The 22,450-nt window shown below is 37.9% G+C and overlaps 1 protein-coding gene across 2 annotated transcripts in view; it reads right to left on the reverse strand.

Annotated features, from left to right (window-relative positions):
* Positions 1 to 22,450, reverse strand: part of SYTL5 (synaptotagmin like 5) — a 254,902-nt gene that overhangs the window by 22,765 nt on the left and 209,687 nt on the right. For both annotated transcript variants that reach the window (XM_027607452.1, XM_035725740.1), the window contains exons 9-13: positions 22,338 to 22,444; positions 7,019 to 7,111; positions 6,347 to 6,412; positions 3,073 to 3,251; positions 1,062 to 1,161 (exon numbers count right to left, since the gene is read on the reverse strand). In XM_027607452.1, coding sequence (XP_027463253.1) covers positions 1,062 to 1,161; positions 3,073 to 3,251; positions 6,347 to 6,412; positions 7,019 to 7,111; positions 22,338 to 22,444 — 545 coding nt within the window. The remainder of the gene's footprint in view (positions 1 to 1,061; positions 1,162 to 3,072; positions 3,252 to 6,346; positions 6,413 to 7,018; positions 7,112 to 22,337; positions 22,445 to 22,450) is intronic.

A 22,450-nucleotide genomic window follows, 5' to 3' on the forward strand; every position in this document is an offset into this window, starting at 1 on the left:
GCTTTTCCTTTTCAGCAGAATGTGAACCACAGCCACATGCCTATACACCCTCAAACCTCCTGCTAGTTCTATGCAACTCCCACCTGAGGCACACTGCAGACTGTTTCTTGAACTTGGATTTGCTTCTATACCCATCTTTGCCGGTCCTGGCGTGATTGACCTTGGCTCCCTGCTTCCTGAATTTGCCATGTCACTCTATCTATTCTGCTTGGGCTCATCTTTGCTACCTTGTTGGAGCCACCAGATTCACCCCCTGCCTGTATTCATTCATCCTCATTTTGATCTGTCTTCATATTGGCTCCTGCTTCCAAACATGCATGACCCCACTGACGGATGTCCCCACTCACCAACTTCCTGCTATGGTGGATTCTGACTCCCTCACTCTGGGTACAAGGTCCATACATTTCCCTGCGACTGGCAATAACTTCTACATTCCAGCCTCTCCGGATCTTTCTTACCAGGCTAGATTAGTCCAGGGTGGGAGAAGGGGTTGTTACATAGAAGCCCATGGGGGAAAGAATATCTCCAGGATCGGGGCCTGGGTCATGTCCTATCGGGGCCACTTCCCCTGAGGTTCCTCAAATCCAGCCGTGCATCTCCACTGTTCATTAACCACAGGCCTAAATTTAGCCCAACTCTGAAACCTGACAAGAAATAGCACATACTCATGCTGTGTGAGCAGAATGAGGAGTGTGCACAAAGTGACTTGCTAAGTTAGTGTCAAAACTGTGACAAACTCCTTTTAAGGGGAACTAGGAAAAACAGTTTTCCCAAGGGTGAAACATATTTTTTGACAAGATGCCCCGGCTCAGATGGAATTTCACTGGATCATCTTTACTCCAGGTGTCACTTTAGCAGCAGTGAGAAATAAGCCGAGTAAGGGTGGTTTACAGTTTTTCCAAAAACTGTTAGGAAAGCCAAGGGCATGACACGAATTTATTCAAATTCTACTTTTCTAAAAGATATTTAAGTCTGGACATGCAAATCCTCCGTAGTCAATTTTAAACCAGTGAGGATATGAATGGTATCACTTGCGTGAATATGAGAAAGCATGTACTTACCTTCAGTGTCTCATTGAATTCTGGATTGGTGCCTGTTCTGACCTTGGTCTTGCGTTTATTGTTTCTGGACTTGTCAGGAAGAAGGTATGACTTGACATAACTGTAGATGATAAAACATGAAAGTAATTATTGAAAGACATCTACTTGGCAAGGAATAGTCAGGGATTTCAGTGAATAAAAGAGGTGAAGGGAATAGGCCAGCAAACATGAGAGAACCAGAGAGAATGTCGTCTACATGGCAGGACACCTTAAAATATAACTCTGGGCTTCCAATAAGAGAGAAGCGGTAAAGTATTGTGATGAAGAGTGTGGGCTCTGGAGTCGAGCCAGCTAGGCTTGAATCACTCCATGCCTCACTGGTTTTGGTAAACTCAAGAACTTACTTAACTGCTCTGTGCCTCAGTTTCCTCATCTGTAAAACTGGGATAATAACAGTATCTAACTTACAGCATTGCAAGGATTAAACTGGTTGATACATACAGGGAGCTGACATGTTATACTTCTCAATAGATGTCATCTATTCATAGGATCAATGGTCTCACAAAATACTGTAGGGTTATATTGCTCTCTATTCCGATGTCAGAACTTCTGATGAGTGGAATCAAAGGTCATGGATGAATGATGGAAAATGGTGAAAAAGAACAAATAGGAAATAACAACCTGGTGTCACAAAAGCAATTCTACCTGACACCTTGTGTTGGGATATCCCAGGAGCCTCCTGGAGCAGGGGTATCAAGGCAAACTTAGAAATGCACAAGATGTGCAAGACTGCAACGTACAAGGTGCTACCAGAGCTGTGAAGCACATCTACCAGGGCTTTAGATGACCTCTTTCCATGCTACTCTAAATGATTATACTGGTCCTGAAGCCCTTTGAATATTCAGCTGAGGAAGTAGGTGGACCCATCTATACTCAGAATCCACTCATTTGTCTATCTTTTTAAAAAAAAATAAACTAAGTAATCTCTACACCCAACATGGGGGCTCGAACTCACAACCTTGAGATCAAGAGCAAGCACACTCCACCGACTGAGCCAGTCAGGTGCCCCATTCCCATTTGTCTATCTTTAGACACTTGGGAACAGCTTCTCTGAGTTGTTTATTGGACCTAGGTCACCTATTTTTATGGAGGAAAGGGGTAACACAGCTGGCCTCAGATTGCTGTCCTCGGAAATGCCTGCTTACAACATTTGCCATTGGCCGGCATCTGGAAACTTGGATTTTAGGAGGATTCTCATCACTCCCAGAACAGATGTAAGTGGTTCACTGTGACTAAACTATTTGTAAAAACAATATGGCTTAGGCAGAACACCTGCTTTCCTTCACGGAGACTGGAATTTTGGTACGTGACAGTTGGTGCTGCCACGACTTGTTGCTGGAGGAATTAAGCACATCATGTGTGACTCCAGTGGGGGAGGATGCTTGGAAGCTGAAGCCTGGATTCTTCAGAACTTCACCACACATGCCTTTTTTCTCTGCTGCTTATGACAAGTGGAGTCCTGTGACTCTTCCTAGTAAATCATCAAGTCTGGCAATGACTTTGGGAGCCCCTGACACATCTTTCATCTAGCTCCCTTCCAATGTACCAACGGTCCATATCTGCCTCCCAGCTAATATCTGGAATCCTGAGAACCTCAAAATTGTCCTTTTGAGTTGTTCAATTAAGCTAACAGCTTGGTGATTTTCTCTGGAGGGTCTCCCAGAACGGGATACTCAGAGATCCCGGGGTATGCCGATGTGTCAGCCAGCTTCTATCATAGAGCTGCCTCTGTGTAAATTACAAATATGTCAGTCCTGAATCATATCAACTCGTGGCTTTGGAAAAATCGGATAATCATGGACACAACCCTTATACATACGCTTAGAGAATATTTAGAAGTGTCGCACAAGAGGAAAATGACAATCGACCTTCTGAGAAGGCTCTGAATCAAGAGGAATGCTAAGACAAAACCACACATACTGACAAAGAAAACAGTGATTGAAACAGTCCGAGGAATATGCTACGTGCTTACGCATCTGTCCTCTGTTTCTTTTCATCTCCTATGGCCAGATTTCTGCAATTCTTGACAAAAATGTAGAGCCCGCCAGTTTTGTAGCAGTAGCTGATGTGGAGAAGGATTTCACCACTGACCTTCACGTTGCCATAGTCTCCTGTTTCACTGTAAACACTCATCATGCTGTTAAGGCTGGTCTGGAATAAACAAGATGAGAAGAGGTGTCCAGGGTTATTCTAATTAGCTCTACACAGAATCCACCCCCTTTATTCAATTATAATTCTTATTCTTTATAATGAGCAGCAAAGTCCAGGGTGAGTGAAGAAAGCAAAAATCACTTGTTTTGTTTGGTTTTCTGGTACCGTATAAAACCCAAGCCTGACAAGGGACAAGAAGACTTAAGGAGTATTGGAAAGGAAGGCAGGAAACCTGCGGAGAGGGGCAAGTGAATAGCCTTTGTTTATTCACTTCTAATGAATACAGGGTCATTGAAGCACTTCCAATCTCGCGTCCTCTCCCCACCCCTGTAGCTTTTGCCTCTCTCGCTGGTAGACTCAAGGTCAACCTACCCCAAGGTCTAGAATGCATCCATCAGGACAAAGAGAAGCTCCTATATTCCGTACAAGCAGGAGCCACAAGTTTCTCTCTCTGACACCCACAGAGAGCATCCCAGCAGTCTCTGGGAAGCCATAACTGCAGCCATAAACAAGGGCATGCCAGAACGTCATTTACCCTTGGCTGCTGTGAATTCCCCAGGCCGCTGTTTTGGTTACATAGGTAGTGTAAGACCAGGGCTTTGTGAACCTCTGTAAAATAGCCACCCACAAAAATAGAACACTAAATAATCAATTAACACACCAACAAACAAATAAAATGTAAAAAAAAAAAAAGTCCAAATCTACCAGAATGAATAAAATTTCTGATTTTATTTGAAATCACTAGTGACAAGAGACACATTTTAAATTAAATGTAACAAAATTATCCTTTAGTGCCAAAACTGTATCTTAGCAACATGACTGTCACAAGAGACCACTTGGAAGGCTTTCATGAGTGACCCAGCAGTTTCAAGAGCCCTGTCTGTGAACCACTGGGAAGGACTAGAGTAAGTACAAACAGAGCCTAGACTTCCCACTTTTGTCTGTTATGCATAACAAAAGTCATGACATTCCTCTAGTTGCTCAGAGCCTGATCAAAGAACAGGATGCGGGCCATGTGGCAAGTGTCTCTTCTAAGCTTAAGTCAAGGTCAAGAGTACACCAAGAATTCCCTAATTACTTAGAAATTATAATTTCAAGAGAGCCAGTGAGTGAGCTGATTTGTCTTTCCCATTCCTAGAACAAAACAGAATTTTCATAGTAACAGGTGGCTTTGAGCAGTGTTTTTCAAACTTTTAATTACACATAAATCACCCGGGGATCTTGTTAAAATGAAGATTCTGATGCAGTCAGTCTCAGAGTCTTCTTTTCTAACAAACTCCTAGGTCCACAGTTTGCAAAATGTGTACTGAGGCATCCCAGAGCACCACAGCAACCTCACAGGGGGACCGCGGGGTATTTTAAAATTTCAAGGGAAACACAGTGACATCGATCAGACACCATGCAGACTCTTAGCAGTAGTTCACAGTGTCAACACTAAATCACAATTTATTCTTTCAGTTAAGTCCTGTGTGAAGCTGAGTTTTCGACAGTTGCTGTGAAAAATAAGCAAGTACTGCATAAAAATCAACATGGAACAGAAAATAAAAGTGGTGCTGTCCAATCAGATTCCAAGATTTGACGAGTTGTGAAGTGCCCAACAGGTACCCATGTCCCATTAATAAGGATTAAGGGCTATTTAAGAATGGAATAAAATTATTTTTCTTTCAATGTATGTGTATTATTGTTTTGCATGTCTACTAACTTGTTAGGATACCAGTGCTTACAAAGTTTTTTTGACCTAACTGGTGTGGAGAACAAAGGCACAGGAAATATAGAAAGGAATTAAATTTCCCTTGCAGCCCATTGACAAATACTTAAGATAGGAAGGGTGACCTTCCTCCAGGAACTCAACTGCCTCAATGTTAATACTTTTGCTAGAGGCAAAAGGCAACCTTAGCTTGACATTAGCCCACCTCCAGGATACCATAAGTCTTCTTTAATAGATAAAAATCCCTTTGGAAACTTCCTTTAGCTCTACTAGCCCCCAAGATATAGGTTAGCAGTCATCCTCCAAGCATATGGCTCGCTGATATACATCCGAAGGGTCTCATGACTAGGGTTTTAGTAGACAGTAGTAAATGACCTTATCCTAACAACAGCTAGCCCCCTCAAGGTCCTGGAAACCTTGCTTCCAGATTCCTTAGAGACTTATGCTATCCCCAACCCCCTCCCAACTTGAAAGTGTATAATCAAGTCACTCCTCACAACTCTAGTGCAGCTCCTTCTGCCCATGGGCCCTGTCCCTATGCCTTAATAAAACCACCTTTTTGCACCAAAGATGCTTCAAGAATTCGCTCCTGAACTCCAATATTTCACATCACTAGCTACTTAATAAATGGGTTAGTCAGGTGTTAATTTTGGCTCAGGTGGGATGAAAGAATCACTAGGGGCTCTGTGAACTGACAAAGTGCTAGAGTCTTTGCCCCGAGTGAGGCAAGGCTGCTGGTCCATGGACTATTCTTTGACCTCCAAGGGCTTCATGAATAAGCCCCTACCCCCTCATGTTACATATGAAAAAACACTGGCTCACAGAAATTATTGGCAGTGCCAAGACACGGAGCAAGAGCTCCAGATTTTTAGTCTGAGGACCTCCCCAGCATGCCTTCCCACCTCCTATCACTCAGTCCTGTCTACAACACATCTCTCAGTAGCCACATCTTCAAAGAAGTCCTCACTAAGCAGGGGGCCCCTAAAGATAGAAGAAAACTTAAAAACCCATAAATGCTGAAGCTTGAGAGAAATTAAGGCAGCTAAGGCAATTTTCCTACTAACCAAACTTTATGCTCTTAACTGAGCCAATGTTGTGATTTAAAATAGAGATGTTTATTCTAAAGGTATCTCATTAATGGTAAATCATGTTGAACCATACGTCTTTTGACTGGCGCTCGGATGCTAATGTTTAATGAATTTTTCTTTCCTTGGGATACTTGGATTCCGATAACGCTGTTTACCCTTTAAAGAGAAACTCTAGTTAACTGTACACAAGTCAGAGAAAGCTAAGTGCTGGAAAAGCTGCCCACCTAATCAGACTTCCCATACCATGAAATTTGCAAAGCATGGTTGGAAATAAAGAAAAGGAAAGACTGAAAACTCACAGTGTCTGAGTCAGCATCAGGGACATTTAGGTAGGTCCACTTCCTGTCAGAGCCTGCTTGAGAATTCTTTAAGAAAGTCGTCCAAAGGTCAAAAGAAAAAAGGGTATTAGAGCAACGGACAGAAATCAGAGGAGCAAAGAAAAAGATTTTTAGGCACATACACACAAATGTAGATGAGGACGGGGAGCTCCTAAAGCCAACCTCTCAAGCAAAGGCAGGAGCATGAAAGTAAGAAGGGACATTATTCTACAGGCAGTGAGTGAGAAGCTAGGGACAGTGTCTGAGTAGGAGAGAAAGCTGGCTAGCTATGTATTTTGGGAAAACGGCAACAGCATGGTGGACAGTTTGAAACAGACAGGATGGTGGCAGGGAAAGAAAGGTATCAGCAGAGAACTGTGATAGTTTATGGGCTTGAGCTGATGAGAGCCTGAATTAGGGAGCAAAGAGGTTTTAAAAACTGGGTGAGGACCATGGAAGGAGAGGGAAGGAAAAGCTCACACCAAATTAGACCAAAAAGTACTCTGTGTGGAAAGGGCAAGCAGGAGATTAGAGTGACTTTTAACTCACTGTCACACATATTCTCAAGAACATTCCTCCTTCCTTTGGGAAAAGTACAGAAAAATCAATGAGGGAAAGAAGAAGCTTCCAGTCACATGCTAGAGAAGTGCTTACAGTTGACAGGCCACTTGCTAGACTGTGGGTGTTGGCAGAAAACCGGGAGGACGCTAAGTCATGAACACCTTCCTCAGTCTCTTCCAAGGAGCCCTAAGGAAGGAGGAGAAAATCAGTGGTTTGGTTTCTTTCTTCCCTAGAAAGAAGTTTCACTTCAAAAACCACCTTCTTTTTAAATACCTAAAAAATCCTAATCAAATATCTAGAAATCACCCTATCCTGAGGTTTCTCTTTTGCTATCCATTCAACCTGAATTACTTCATCAGAGAAGTGGGGTCTCCTGCCTGGTGGTGCTTGCTTTACGAAAAGAACATGAAATTTGGAATCACACAGACCTGGGTTTCATCTTTACCTCCCTGATCTCTAAGCTTTGGGCAATGTACTCAAATTACTATTTTTTTTAATTAAAAAAAGGGGTCTGTGTGTGTGTGTATACTGTCAAGATGGGGAAATAGATCTTAAAAACCTCTCTGACAGAGTAAACTATTTTAGACACTGGATTCTTGTCCAAAATTCCAGATTCTACTTTTCTTCTCCTTCATGATAGACTGGCTTCCCCAACCCTGCTCCCAGTTATTTAAGCAATACATTTTTTTAAATTTTTTATTGTTATGTTAATCAACCATACATTACATCATTAGTTCTTGATGTAGTGTTCCATGATTCATTGTTTGTGCATAACACCCAGTGCTCCGCGCAGAACGTGCCCTCCTTAATACCCATCACCAGGCTAACCCATCCCCCCAGCCCCCTCCCCTCTAGAACCCTCAGTTTGTTTTTCAGAGTCCATCGTCTCTCATGGTTCGTCTCCCCCTCCGACTTACTCCCCTTCATTCTTCCCCTCCTGCTATCTTCTTCTTTTTCTTTTTTCCTAACATATCTTGCATTATTTGTTTCAGAAGTACAGAATCACAAGACTGTGATTCAACAGTCTTGCACAATTCACAGCGCCCACCATAGCACATACCCTCCCCAGTGTCTATCACCCAGCCACCCCATCCCTCCCACCCCCACCACTCAGCAACACTCAGTTTGTTTCCTGAGATTAAGAATTCCTCATATCAGTGAGGTCATATGATACATGTCTTTCTCTGATTGACTTATTTCACTCAGCATAACACCCTCCAGTTCCATCCACGTCGTTGCAAATGGCAAGATCTCATTCCTTTTTATGGCTGCATAATATTCCATTGTATATATATACCACATCTTCTTTATCCATTCATCTGTCGATGGACATCTTGGCTCTTTCCACAGTTTGGCTATTGTGGACATTGCTGCTATAAACATCGGGGTGCACGTACCCCTTCGGATCCCTACATTTGTATCTTTGGGGTAAATACCCAGTAGTGCAATTGCTGGATCGTAGGGTAGCTCTATTTTCAACTGTTTGAGGAACCTCCATACTGTTTTCCAGAGGGGTTGCACCAGCTTGCATTCCCACCAACAGTGTAGGAGGGTTCCCCTTTTCTCCACATCCCCGCCAGCATCTGTCATTTCCTGACTTGTTAATTTTAGCCATTCTGACTGGTATGAGGTGGTATCTCATGGAGGTTTTGATTTGGATTTCCCTGATGCCGAGCGATGTTGAGCACTTTTTCCTGTGTCTGTTGGCCATTTGGATGTCTTCTTTGGAAAAATGTCTGTTCATGTCTTCTGCCCATTTCTTGATTGGATTATTTGTTCTTTGGGTGTTGGGTTTGAGAAGTTCTTTATAGATTTTGGATACTAGCCCTTTATCTGATATGTCATTTGCAAATATTTTCTCCCATTCTGTCGGTTGTCTTTTGTTTTGTGGACTGTTTCTTTTGCCGTGCAAAAGCTTTTTATCTTGATGAAATCCCAATAGTTCATTTTTGCCCTGGCTTCCCTTGCTTTTGGCGATGTTTCTAGGAAGAAGTTGCTGCGGCTGAGGTCAAAGAGGTTGCTGCCTGTGTTCTCCTTTAGGATTTTGATGGACTCCTGTCTCACGTTTAGGTCTTTCAACCATTTGGAGTCTATTTTTGTGTGTGGTGTAAGGAAATGGTCCAGTTTCATTCTTCTGCACGTGGCTGTCCAATTTTCCCAACACCATTTGTTGAAGAGACTGTCTTTTTTCCACTGGACATTCTTTCCTGCTTTGTCGAAGATGAGTTGACCATAGAGTTGAGGGTCCATTTCTGGGCTCTCGATTCTGTTCCATTGATCTATGTGTCTGTTTTTGTGCCAGTACCATACTGTCTTGATGATGACAGCTTTGTAATAGAGCTGGAAGTCCGGAATTGTGATGCCGCCAGCTTTGCTTTTCTTTTTCAATATTCCTCTGGCTCTTCGGGGTCTCTTCTGGTTCCATACAAATTTTAGGATTATTTGTTCCATTTCTTTGAAAAAAGTGGATGGTATTTTGATGGAGATTGCAAGCAATACATTTTTATAGTAAAAAATTTCAAGCAATATAAACTTAGATCTCTAATATAATAATGACGAAATTTCCAAGTATTATGATATGTATACACACATGCCTACATACACAACCACGCATAAATGGAATATATCATACATGCTTTTTTTTAAAAGAACACCTTTCTTTTTTACTTCTCCTCTCCTCCCTTTGTTTCCTCTCACCCTGGGTTAAATAAGTATTTTACATATTACATTTCATGCCTTTCTCCTTGTTTATGTGAAAAATCATATAACATTGTGCACACCTAATGGACAATCATGTCTTTTAACCAGTTTCATAACTTGAGATTATTCTCTATATAGAATCCTGTGCTTTAGAATAAAAAAGAATTTTATTATAAAATATAACACATTAGAAAAGTACATAAAATATAAATGTACAGCATAATACAATACGGTGACCAAGTAGAAGCCTCCTTTGTGTTCTGTCCATATCACAAACCCCTTTCTCCCCCATCTTTGAAATAATATCTTAACTCTTATGGTAATCACATCTTTGCTTTTCTTTATAGTTTTACTACCTAAGCATACATTCCTAAACAATATGATTTTGTTTTGCCTGTTTTTGAACTTAATGTAAATGGAATTAAATGTTATATACTCTTTTGTGTTTTGCCTCTTTGTCTCAACATTATATTCTTTTAAGAGTCATCCAAATTATTTCATATTATTGTAGTTTGTTCATTTTTATTTATTATTTGGGTTGTTTCTAGATTTTTTTCCCTATTATTAATAAAGTTGCTATGAATATTCTTGAATATGTACCTTGATGCAGAGAAACACAAGTTTCCCCTAGGTATGCCCCAGTGAGAAGAACTGCCATGTCATAAGGCATGCATATCTCCACATGGTTATTGATATTACTTTTAAGATAATGTCAAACAACTGGGAGTAATTGTACCAATTTACAGTCTGACCAGCAACATATGAGAGTGCCCTCTGCTCGATATTCTTGTCTCCCAAAAGTTGGTATTGTCAGATTTTTTTTTCTCTCTTGCTAATCCAGTAGATGATTATGTGAAAATTAGTAATGGGAAGCCTCACTAAAACTTAGTATTGAGTACCTCTTTCTGATCATTGGCCAACTAAATTTCCTGGTTTGTGAAGTACTTTTTCAAAGCTTGCTTATTTTTATATTGATATATTTGCCTTTTTCACTGATGAGCTCACAAGATGAGTTGGAGCAACTTGTAGACCTAGAAAGTAAGAACGTGCTCAAGACAAAAGCAAACTAACAAAAACAAAAACAACATAAAAAAAAAAAACCAACCCAAAGTGATAGAAGTATGTCAAAGGAACACAGGAGCCAACTGAAACAGCTCCCAATGACCAAAGCTGGAAAATTTTGAGCATAAAATAAAGTAGGGGTGCCTGGGTGGCTTAGTTGTTAAGCATCTGCCTTCGGCTCAGGTCATGATCCCAGGGTCCTGGGATCGATCCCCGCATCGGGCTCTCTGCTCAATGGAAAGCCTACTTCTCCCTCTCCCACTCCCCCTGCTTGTGTTCCCTCTCTCGCTGTGTCTCTGTCAAATAAATAAAATCTTTAAAAAAATAAAGTAATATTAGATTATAACTCAAAGTATAAAATAAATATCCATCAGTATACTGATATAAATAAATGACTGAATAATAAATGGATGGAGACAAATTTCCCATGCAAAAATATTCTAGATAATTTATGTAGATATTCCATCTTTAAGAAGGTGGAACATAACTCTGTCAGTGTGGGCTGTACATAGTGACTTTGTTCCAAAGAGTACTAGAAAGAAAAGTTAGAAACGAGTAACTTTATAGTGGAGAAACCTGACAAACAGTACCTCAGTCAGGTGTTCAAAGTCAGCATCAACAGTAATGTCATGTTGATAGTATGTAGTGTAAAAACAAAATGGGGCGCCTGGGTGGTACAGTCAGTTAATCAGCCGACTCTTGATTTTGCCTCAGGTCATGATCTCAGGGTCATGAGATCGAGCCCTGCATCGGGTTCTGCACTCAGTGTGGAGTCTGCTTGAGATTCTCTCTCCCTCTGCCCCTCCTCTCTCTCTCTCTCAAATAAATAAATAAATCAATCTTAAAAAAGAAGCCAAAAAGAAAACCAAAAAACCAAACCAAACCAAACCAAAAAAAAAAAAAACCCCACAGTCCCCAAATGGCATTGCTTAAGGCTGAGTCCTCAAACTAGGGCTCAATGCCTCATCCAGTTGCAATTTCAACCTCCTGCAGAAATGAAGTCTTAACCTGTCAGTCAGGAATTTCTGATGGCAACAATGAGTCTACCACTTGAGCCCTCTCCATGCCCCAAAGGAAGATGAAGTAATCTTCATGATAAGACCCCTTGCTTGTCCCCCTAAGGAAAAGCTACCTTGTTTAGAACACTCCTTCTCTATTGTTAATAACTTTCTTGCCCTACTCTCCTTCATATTAAAACTTTACATTTTGTGCACCTCCTCAGAGCTCCCCTCTACTTGCTAGGTGGGGTGCTGCCGATTCATTAATCATTTAATAAAGTCAATTAGATCTTCAAATTTACTCAGTTGAATTTTGATTTTTAACAGTACCCTGGACATAATATGGTGAGAATGGCATTTTGTCACTGTGGTCTTCCTTCCAAAAATGCTTTCTGATCATGAGAAAAACATCAGACAAACCCAAATTAAGGGAAAATTTTACAAAATACCTGACCTCAAAACAACAGTTAATCAAAAACAAGGAAAATCTGAGAAACTGTCACAGCCATGGGGAGCCTAAGAAGACATGACAATGAAATGTAATGCAGTATTTTGGATGGGATTCTGGAACAGAAAAAGAACGTTTGGTAGGAAAAAGGAAAACTGAATAAAGTATGGACTTCAGTTAATTTTAATATATCAATATTGGTTCATTGTCACAAATGTACCTCACAAATATGAGATGTTAATAAGACAGATTGGGTATGGGGTACATGGGAATTTTTTTGTATTAAATTTTCTATAAATCTAAAACCATTCTAAAAAAAAAAAAAAGCTTACCACAAAAATCATTGTAAACCTGTGACAAATCCAGCTTGGTCATGGTGTTTTATGTTTCCTAGACATGACTGATTTCAATTCGCTAAAATTTTGGTTAGGATGTTTCCATCTATACTCAGGAATACAATGAGTTTGTTATTTTCTTTTTCAAAATGCCTTTGTTTGCTTTTGGTATCTGGTTTTCACTGGCCTCCATACTACAGTTGGAAATACTCCTTTTTCTTTTTTTTTTTTAAGATTTTATTTATTTATTTGAGAGAGAGACACAGCGAGAGGGAACACAAGCAGCGGGGAGTGAGAGAGGGAGAAGCAGGCTTCCCGCCGAGCAGGGAGCCAGATGCGGGGCTCGATCCCAGGACCCCGGGATCATGACCTGAGCTGAAGGCAGACGCTTAATGACTGAGCCAGCCAGGCGCCCCGGAAATACTCCTTTTTCAATTGTTTCAAAAAGTTTGTATACTCTTATATGAGGTTTCTAGAGTAATCGAATGCATAGAGGCAGAAAGAATGGTGGATGCCAGGGGCTGGATGGATGGGGAAATGGAGATTTACTATAACAGGTACAGAATTTCAGGGGTGCCTGGGTCGCTCAGTTGGTTAAGTGTCACCTCTTGGTCTGGACGCAGGTCATCATCTCAGGGTCATAAGATCGAGTCCTGCATCAGGCTCCACGCTCAGCATGGAATCTGCTTGGGATTCTCTCTCCCTCTCACCCTGCCCCTCCCCCTGCTCATGCTCTAAGTAAGTAAATAAAATCTTTTAAAAAATAGGTACAGAATTTCAATTGGGAGAGATGGAAACTTTCTGGAGATGGGTGGTAGGGGTGGTTGTACAATATGAATGTACTTTATGCCACAGAACTGCAGACTTAAAAATAGGTAAAATAGTGAATTTTATGCTATATATATATTTTACTACAAAAGTTTGTGTAATATTTAGAATTATAATTTCCTTGAAATTGTCATAGAGCTTGTCAATAAAGTCATTTAGGTTTGATTTTTTTTAATTAAAAAAATTTTTTTATTATGTTATGTTAGTCACCATATGGTACATCATTAGTTTTTGATGTAGTGATTTTTTTTCTTTATGAGATTTCTAACTGTTTCAGTTTTATTTATCCTGTCTGGAAATTTCAAGTTTGGGGAAATCATATTTTCATAGAAATTTATTCATTTCATCTAAGTTTTCAAAATTCTTGGTATATCATTGTTGATATTAGATCTCTTATCTATAGTTACATTTACTTTTTCATTCATAGTATTATTTGTTTTTGCCTTCTGTATTTTTTCCTTGATGATCTTTCCAGAGATTATTTACCTTGTTAGGTTTTTTTTTTTTTGAGGAACTGACATTTGTTTTGTATTTTATCTTTGTTTTAGAGTTAATTTTTTTAGATTTCTATTCTTAATTATATCTTTATTTTTATTTTGAATTTAGTGTGTAATCCTTCTCCTAAAAGTTAGATTCATAGTGAATAATTTTCACCCCTTCTTCCTCTCTCATATAAATATTTAAGGCTATATAATTTTCTCCCAAGTGAGACTTTTGCTGCATTCTTTACTTTTTTTGTTAGTATTGTTATTTTCATATAGTTCTGATTGTTTTTATATGCTCATTACGATTTCTTCTTCTTTAACCCAGTAATTATTTAGTGGTGTGTTTTTACTTGGCAGATTTGTGGGATAACTTATGTTTTTGTTATTAATACCTATTGTAATTGTGTCAAGGTCAGAGAACATGCTGAGTATGATTTTTAACAGAATTTAAAGTCTGAGTTGTTATGTATACATTCTCTCTCACTTCTTTGGTCTTAGCTTTATATTTATTAAGACAGCAACTTTACTAACTAGATAATCTCCTTTACTTTTTATATCCCTTGCAACACTTCCTGGGATTTCTTTCTCCTGAGTATTTCCTTTAAAACTATTTCAGTTCAAGCCTTTTTATCTTATACTTACTGTTGTTGAAAACTCTTGATATTAATTTGATCCTTGTTCATGTGTATGTAATAGGATTTCTCTCTAGAAGTTTTTTTTTTTTTTTTTTTAGAATTTTCTGTTATGACTGATATTCTTAGATTTCACTATAATGTCCCTAGGTGTAAGTTGTTACTTATATCTCATCTTTGGCACTTTCCAATAGAGACAGATTTTTCTTTAATTCTGAGACATATATCCCAATTATTTCTTCAAATAATCCCTTTTCTATATTTTTAGTCTTTTCCTCTTTTTGGGTATGCTACTGCCCAGTTGTTAGCACGTAAACTATTAGTTCTCATATTTCTTTATTTAAAAAAAGATATAAAAACTTTCAAACATCCACAAAAATAGAGGAAACAGTATAATGAACTCTTGTAACTGATCACTGAACTTAAAATTATCGATATATTGCCAAAGTTTTGTCAGCTACTCTCCATGTTGTTTACTTATTTCCCACAGCTTTACTGAGCTATAATTTACAAACCATAAAATTTGCCAACTCTAAGTATACACTCCAGTGACTTTTAGCAAATTTACAGTTGTGCGATCAACATAATCCAGTTTTAAAACGTATCCATCAGCCCAATATGTTTCCTCATGCCTGTTTGCAATCAATCCCCACTCCCTTAGAAGCCATTAATCTGGTTTACTTTCTCCCTAGATTGGCCTTTTCCAGGTATTTCATACAAATGGAATCATACAATATGTGGCCTTTTGTGTCTGGCTTCTTTCATTAAGCATTGTGTGTTTTAGGTTCATCCATCTCGTAGTATGAATCAGTATTTCATTCCTTTTTAGTACTGAATATTATTCCATTGTATGGAATACAATTATAATTTATTTATTCACCAGCTGATGGATATCTGGATTATTTCCACTCTTTGGCCATTTGGACTAATATATCTACGAACATTTGTATGCCCATCTTTGTGTGGACATTGCTTTTCACTTCTCTTGGACAGACACTTCGGAATGGAAATGCTGGGTTGTATAGTAACTATATGTTTTACTTTTTAAAGAAACTACCAAACTTTTATTCCAGCGTGTCTGTACCGTTTTACCTTCCTAAACAGCAGTGTAGAAGGGCTTCAATTTCTGTACATCTTTGCAGATGTCCTGTCTTTTTGCTTATAACCATTCTAGTAGGTATTAAGTGATATCTCATTGTGGTTTTAATAGTTCATTTCTCTAATTAATGATGCATCTTTTCACATGGTTATTGCATATTTATAAATCTCCTTTGGCAAAATATCTATTCAAATCTTATAGCCATTTTCTAATGGGATTTTTTTGTCTTTTTTTATGTTGATTGTAGGGGTTCTTTATATATTCTAGCTACAAGTTCTTTTTCAAATATATGATTTGCAAATATTTTACTCAAGTCTACGCTTGTCTTTTCATTTTTTTATGTTTTCTTCTATGAGTTTATTTTTTTGTCTTTTCATTTTTATAATGTCTTTTGAGATACAAAACTTTTAAACTGATAAAATTTATCATTTTTTTTCCTTGAGTGTATCATGCATCATACATTTGGTATCATATCTAAGAATTCTCTGCCTAACTTGAAGTCTTAAAGATTTTCTCCTAGATTTCATTTTAGAAATTTTAGTTTTAGTTTTTACATTTAGGGATATAATCCGTTTTGAGTTAGTTTTTATTCATGGTGTGTGTTTTGGGTTTTTTTGTTTGTTTGTTTTATGGCATATGGATATCCAATTGTCCTATCATGATTTGATGAAAAGATCCTTTCCTCACTGAATTGCCAAAAATCAACTGACGAAAAATATAAGGGCTTATTTCTGGACTCTCAATTACATTCTTTTGATTGCCTATGTTTGTGCCAATAGTGCACTATACTGATCACTTAGCTGTATACAAAGTTTTGAAACCTACTAGAGAAAGTCTTCCAACTTTGCTCTTTGAAATTTATTTTCTTATTCTGGATCCTCTGCATTTCCATATAAATTTTAGAATCAGCATGTCTATTTCCACAAGATAGCCTGCTTAGATCTTAATGGGGTTTGTGTTGAGTTTATAGATTCATTTGGAGAGAATATTGAATCTTCTAATCCATGCACATACAATGTCTATTTATTTAGATCTTCTTTAATTTAGCTCAGCAATATTTTTCTAAATTTCAATACAACAGTCTTATAGTTTTTTGACAATTTTATTCCTAAGTATTTTATTCTTTTTCATGCTACTCTTAATGGAATTATATTAATTTCATTTCAGATTGTTCATTGCTGAAATACAATTGATTTTTGTATTTTGATCTTATATCTTACAACCTTGGTGAACTTACTAGTTCTAGTAATATTTTTCTAGATTCTTTAGGATTTTCCACATACAGAATCATGTCAACTGCATATAAAGCAGTTACTACTTCTTTCTTTCCAATGAGATGCCTTCCTTTCCTTTGTTCTTTCCTCTTTTTTATTTTTCCTTTGTACTTTCTTTTCTTTTTCCCTTCCTTACTGCATTGGCTAGAAGCTCCTGTAAAATGTTGAACAGAAATGATGAAGGTGGGGGCGCCTGGGTGGCTCAGTCGTTAAGCGTCTGCCTTCGGCTCAGGTCATGATCCCAGGGTCCTGGGATTGATTCCCGTATCGGGCTCCCTGCTCAGTGGGAAGCCTGCTTCTCCCTTTCCCACGCCCCCTGCTTGTGTTCCTGCTCTCGCTGTCTCTTTCTCTGTCAAATAAATAAATAAAATCTTAAAAAAAAAAAAAAGAAATGATGAAGGTGATAATCTTTGTGCCTTGTTCCTGCACTGGGGGGGAAAGCATTTTTTTTTTTTTTTTTGCCATCATGTATGATGTTAACTGTAGGAATTTTGTAGATGCCCTTTATTAGACTAAAAAAGTTCACTCCTATTTTTTCGAGTTTTATTATAGATGTTGAATTTTGTCAAATGCTTTTTCTGCATCTATTGAGATGATATGGTTATTGTCTTTTATTATATTGATATGCTGTATTACAGTAATTTATTTTTAAATGCTAAATCAATCTTGCATCCATGGAATAAATCCCACTTGGTTATGGCGTGCAATCCTTTTTTGTTACTGGACTTAGTTTTCTAATACTTTATGAATGGTTTTTCCATCTGTATTCATAATGGATATTATTCTGTAGTTTCTTACAATGTCTTTCTCTAGCTTTGGTGTCAAGGTAATGCTGGCTTCACAAAATGAGTTGGGAAGTAATTTTCTGAGTAAGTTTATGAAGAATTGATATCATTGCATTTTCAAATATGTGATAGATTTCACCAATGAAGGAATTTATCCCTCAGCATTTCTTTAGGGGAAGATTTTAAATTACTAATTCAATATCCTTTGTTTTTAGATTTGTTTGAGAAAGAGAAAGAGAGCACGCACACGCACGTGTGTGGGGGGGGGCGGGGAGGGGCAGAGGGAGAGAAACTCAAGCAGACTCCCTGGTCAGCATGGAGCTTGATGCAGGGCTCAATCTCACGACCCTGAGATCATGACCTGAGCCGAAATCAAGAGTCGGACGCTTAACCAACTGAGCCACCCAGGCGTCCCATTTAATTCCATATCTTTTTAAATTAGGTATAACTAACATACAGTGTTATATTAGTTTAAGGTGTATGATATAATGATTCAACAATTCCAAGCATTTCTCAGTGCTCAGCAAGTTAAGTGTACTCTTAATCCCCTTTATTTCATCCATCCTCCCCCACCCCGGTCTGCTCTGGCAATAACCAGGTTGTTCTCTGTATTTATAGGTCTAATTATGCTTTTTGTTTGTTTATTCATTTCTTTTTAGATTTCACATATAAGTGAATAGGTATTTGTCTTTCTCAGACTTATTTCATGTAGATTTATATCCGCTAGGTCCATCCATGCTGTTGCACATGGCAAGATTTCATTCTTTTTTAAGGCTGAGTACTGTTCCATTGTATATACATACTACATCTGCTTTATCTACTCATCTATGGACGCACACTTAGACTGCTTCAATAGCTTGGCTATTACAAATAGTGCAGTGATAAATATAGGCGTGCATATATCTTTTCAAATTAACGTTTTTGTTTTATTTGGATAAATACCCAAATAGTGGAATCACTGGATTAGATGATGATTCCATTTTTACTTTTTGAGGACCTGTCATACTGTTTTCCACAGACGCTTCATCAATTTGCATTCCCACCAACAATGCATGAGGGTTCCTTTATTCTCCCCATCCTCACCAACACTTGTTATTTCTTGTCTTTTTGATTCTAGCCATTCTGACAGGTGTAAAGTAATAGCAGATTGTGGTTTTAATTTGCCTTTCTCTGATGCTTAGTGATGTTGAGCATCTTTTCAAGTGTCTGTTGACAATCTGTATGTCTTCTTTCGGAAAAAAATATTTATTAAGGTCCTCTGCTGTTTGATTGGATTGTTTTTTCCTCAGTGTTGAGTTGTATAACTTCATTACATATTTTGGATATTAACCCCTTAATGGATAAATCATTTGCAAATATAAATATAAATATAAATATAATGTTTTTGGTTGATGGTTTCCTTCGTGAGACAATAGCTTGTTATTTTGGTGTGGTCCCAATAGTTTAATTTTACTTTTGTTTCCTTTGCTGGAGGAGACACATCCAGAAAAATGTTTCTACAGCTGATGTGAAAAAATTACTGTATGTTTTCTACTAGAATTTTTATGGTTTCTGGTCTCACATTTAGGCCTTTCATCCCTTTTGAGTTTATTGTTGTGTACGCTGTAAGAAAGTAGTCCAGTTTCACTCTTTTGCATGTTGTTGTCCAGTTTTCCCGCATCATTTCTTGGAAAGACTGTCTTTTCCCCCTGCGTATTCTTGCCTCCTTTGTAATAGATTAATTGACCATATAAGCATGGGTTTATTTCTGGCTCTCTATTCTGTTCCATTGATCTCTGTGAATATTTTTGTGCCAGTACCATAGTGTTTTGATTATTACAGCTTTGAAGTATAGCTTGAAATCTGGGATTGTGATACCTCCAGCTTTGTTCTTCTTTTTCAAGACTGCTTTGGCTATTTGGGGTCTTTGGTGGTTCCATACGAATTTTAGGGTTATTTGTTCTAGTTCTAGTGAAAAATGTTGTTGGTATTTTGATAGGGATTGCATTCAATCTGTAGATTACTTTGGGTAGTATGGACATTTTAACAATATATGTTCTTCCAATGCATAAGCATTGAATATCTTTCCATTAGCTTATGTCCTCTCCAGGTTCTTTCATCACTGTTTATGTAAGTTTTCAGAGTATAGGTCTTTCACCTTCTTGGTTAAGTTTATTTCTATGTATTTTATTCTTTTTGGTGCAACTGCAAATGGGATCATTTTCTTAATTTCTCTTTTTGCTACTCCATTATTAGTGTACAGAAATGCAACAGATTTCTGTGTATTAATTTTATATCTTGGGACTTTACTGAATTCATTTAGCAGTTCTAATAGTTTTTTGGTGGAGTCTTTAGGGTTTTCTATATACAGTATCATGTCATTTGCAAATAGTGCAAGTTTTACTTCTTCCTTACCAATTTGGATGCCTTCTGTTTCTTTATGTTGTCTGATTGCTGTGGCTAGGACTTCCAGTACTATGTTGAATAAAAGTAGTGGGAGTGGACATCCTTGTCTTGTTCTTGATCTTGGAGGAAAAGTTCTCAGGCTGATGTTAGCTCTAAGTTTTTTCATATACGGCCTTTATGTTGAGATATGTTCCCTCTAACCCCCCTTAGTTCAGAGTTTTTATTATGAATGGATATTGTACTTTGTCAAATGCTTTTTCTGCATCTACTGAGATGATCATATTTTTTTTCCTTTCTCTTGTAAATGTGATATATCATGATAATTGATTTGTGAATACTGAACCACCCTTGCATCCCTGGAATAAATCCCACTTGATGGTGGTGAAAGATTTTTATTTATTTTTTAATATTTTATTTATTTATTTGACAGAGAGAGAGACAGCAAGAGAGGGAACACAAGCAGGGAGAGTGGGAGAGGGAGAAGCAGGCTTCCTGCCCAGGAGGGAGCCCGATGCGGGGCTTGATCCCAGGACCCTGGGATCATGACCTGAGCTGAAAGCAGACTCTTAATGACCGAGCCACCCAGGCGCCCCGCAGATGATTTTTTAAATGTATTGCTGGATTCAGTTCACTAATACTTTATTGAGGATTTCTGCATCTATGTTCAGCAGAGATATTGGCCTACAGTTTTATTTCTTCATCATGTCTTTATCTGGTTTTGATATCAGCATAATGCTGGCCTTACGGAATGAATCTGAAAGTTTTCCTCCTCTTCTATTTTTTGGAAATTTTGAGATCAATAGGTATTAACTCTTCTTTAAATATTTGGTAGAATTCACCTGTGAAGCCATCTGGTCCTGGACTTTTGTTTGTTGGGAGTTTTTTGATTACTGATTCAACTTCATTGCCACTAAATGGTCTATTCAAATCTTCTATTTTTTCCCGATACAGTTTTAGTGTTGAAGTCCTTTAACTTTTGCTTATCTAGGAAACTCTTTACCTCTTTTTCAATCCTGAATAACTTTGCCAGGTATTCTTGGTTGTAGTTTGTTGTTGTTGTTGTTGTTGTTGTTGTTGTTTTCCTTTCAGCACTTTGAATATATCATGCCACTTCCTTCTGACCTGGAAAGTTTCTGATAAAAACTCAGGTGATAGCCTCATGGTGTTTCCCTTGTATTTCAGTATTTTCTCTTGCTGCTTTTTAAAATTCTGTCTTTATCACTATTTTTTGCCATTTTAATTATTATGTGTCTTGATGTGGACCTCCTTGGGTTGATTTTATTGGAGACTCTCTGTGCCTTTTGTATTTGGATGTGTGTTTCCTTGCCCAGATTGGGTAAGCTTTCAGCTATTACTTCTTTAAATAAGTTTTCTGCCCCCTCCTCTCTCTCTTTTTCTTCTGGGATCCCTATAATGTAAATGTTATTATGCTTAATGATAGTGCTGAGTTCCCATAAGCTATTTATTCTCATTTTGTATTATTCTTTTTTCTTTTTGCTGTTCAGCTTGAATGCTTTCCATTACCCTGTCTTCCAGATTGTTGATTTGTTCTTCTGCATATTCTAATTTGCTGTTGATTCCCTCTAGTGCATTTTTAATGTCAGTTATTGAGTTCTCTAGGATCAGGAACAGTTTGATAACATTGGAATTAGCTGTTCTTCAAAGGTTGAACAAAAGTAAGCTTTGAAACCATTCAATCTTATAGCCCTCCTCCGCCCCTGCTTTCTGTGGTGGATTTAAAAAATACTTCCCAGGTTTCTTTACTCTAGTAAATAACATTGAGTTTGAGAACTAAGTTTCCTGGCTTGCTTCGGAAAATTACATTAATGTCATTTAACGTGTGTGTTATATCTTTCTCCTAAGGAGTTCAAATTGCATTACAGCAATTACAGAAATCAGAATCAAGATATTAGAACTGGAAGGAACCTGAAAAATAATCTAACTCAACCATCTAATTTCATAAATGAGTTCACATAAACATTAATTTTCATATAATTTAGTTTCAGTTAGGAAGGTAGTTTATTAGGGGTAACTTCAGACGTAGAAATGTTCATATAAGCTAAACAGTCAGCTAAGTCTAGTAATATTTGGTTTAGGAAATGTTGGGATCTTTCACTTTCCAGGTTTAGATTAAATGATGTGAAGCCAGGAACTGAAATTCCCAACAGGTATTTTTTTAGTGAAAATCTTCACTCATTATCCCGATTACCAGTTAACTTTTCTAAGTCATTCTTTCGTTGTTTTTATATATTGAATGTGAAGACTAATAGGAATGGATTATCCTGTATCTTTACTTTATTCTCACCTAAAAGTGGAAAGGTTTAGAACAAGACTGTGCCCGTTCCTCATGATCATTAGACTTTCTTCCACATCCAACTTACCAAGTCTTTGTCCAAAGCCCCAGGGACAGACTTGCTTCTTATGTTTGCAGTATTGTCTAAGTCTTCTGGAAAGGACCCACTCAGATCTAACTCAGATCGACTCCGGTCTGGAG

The sequence above is a fragment of the Zalophus californianus genome, chromosome X (assembly GCF_009762305.2).
Source record: "Zalophus californianus isolate mZalCal1 chromosome X, mZalCal1.pri.v2, whole genome shotgun sequence".
NCBI lineage: Eukaryota > Metazoa > Chordata > Mammalia > Carnivora > Otariidae > Zalophus > Zalophus californianus.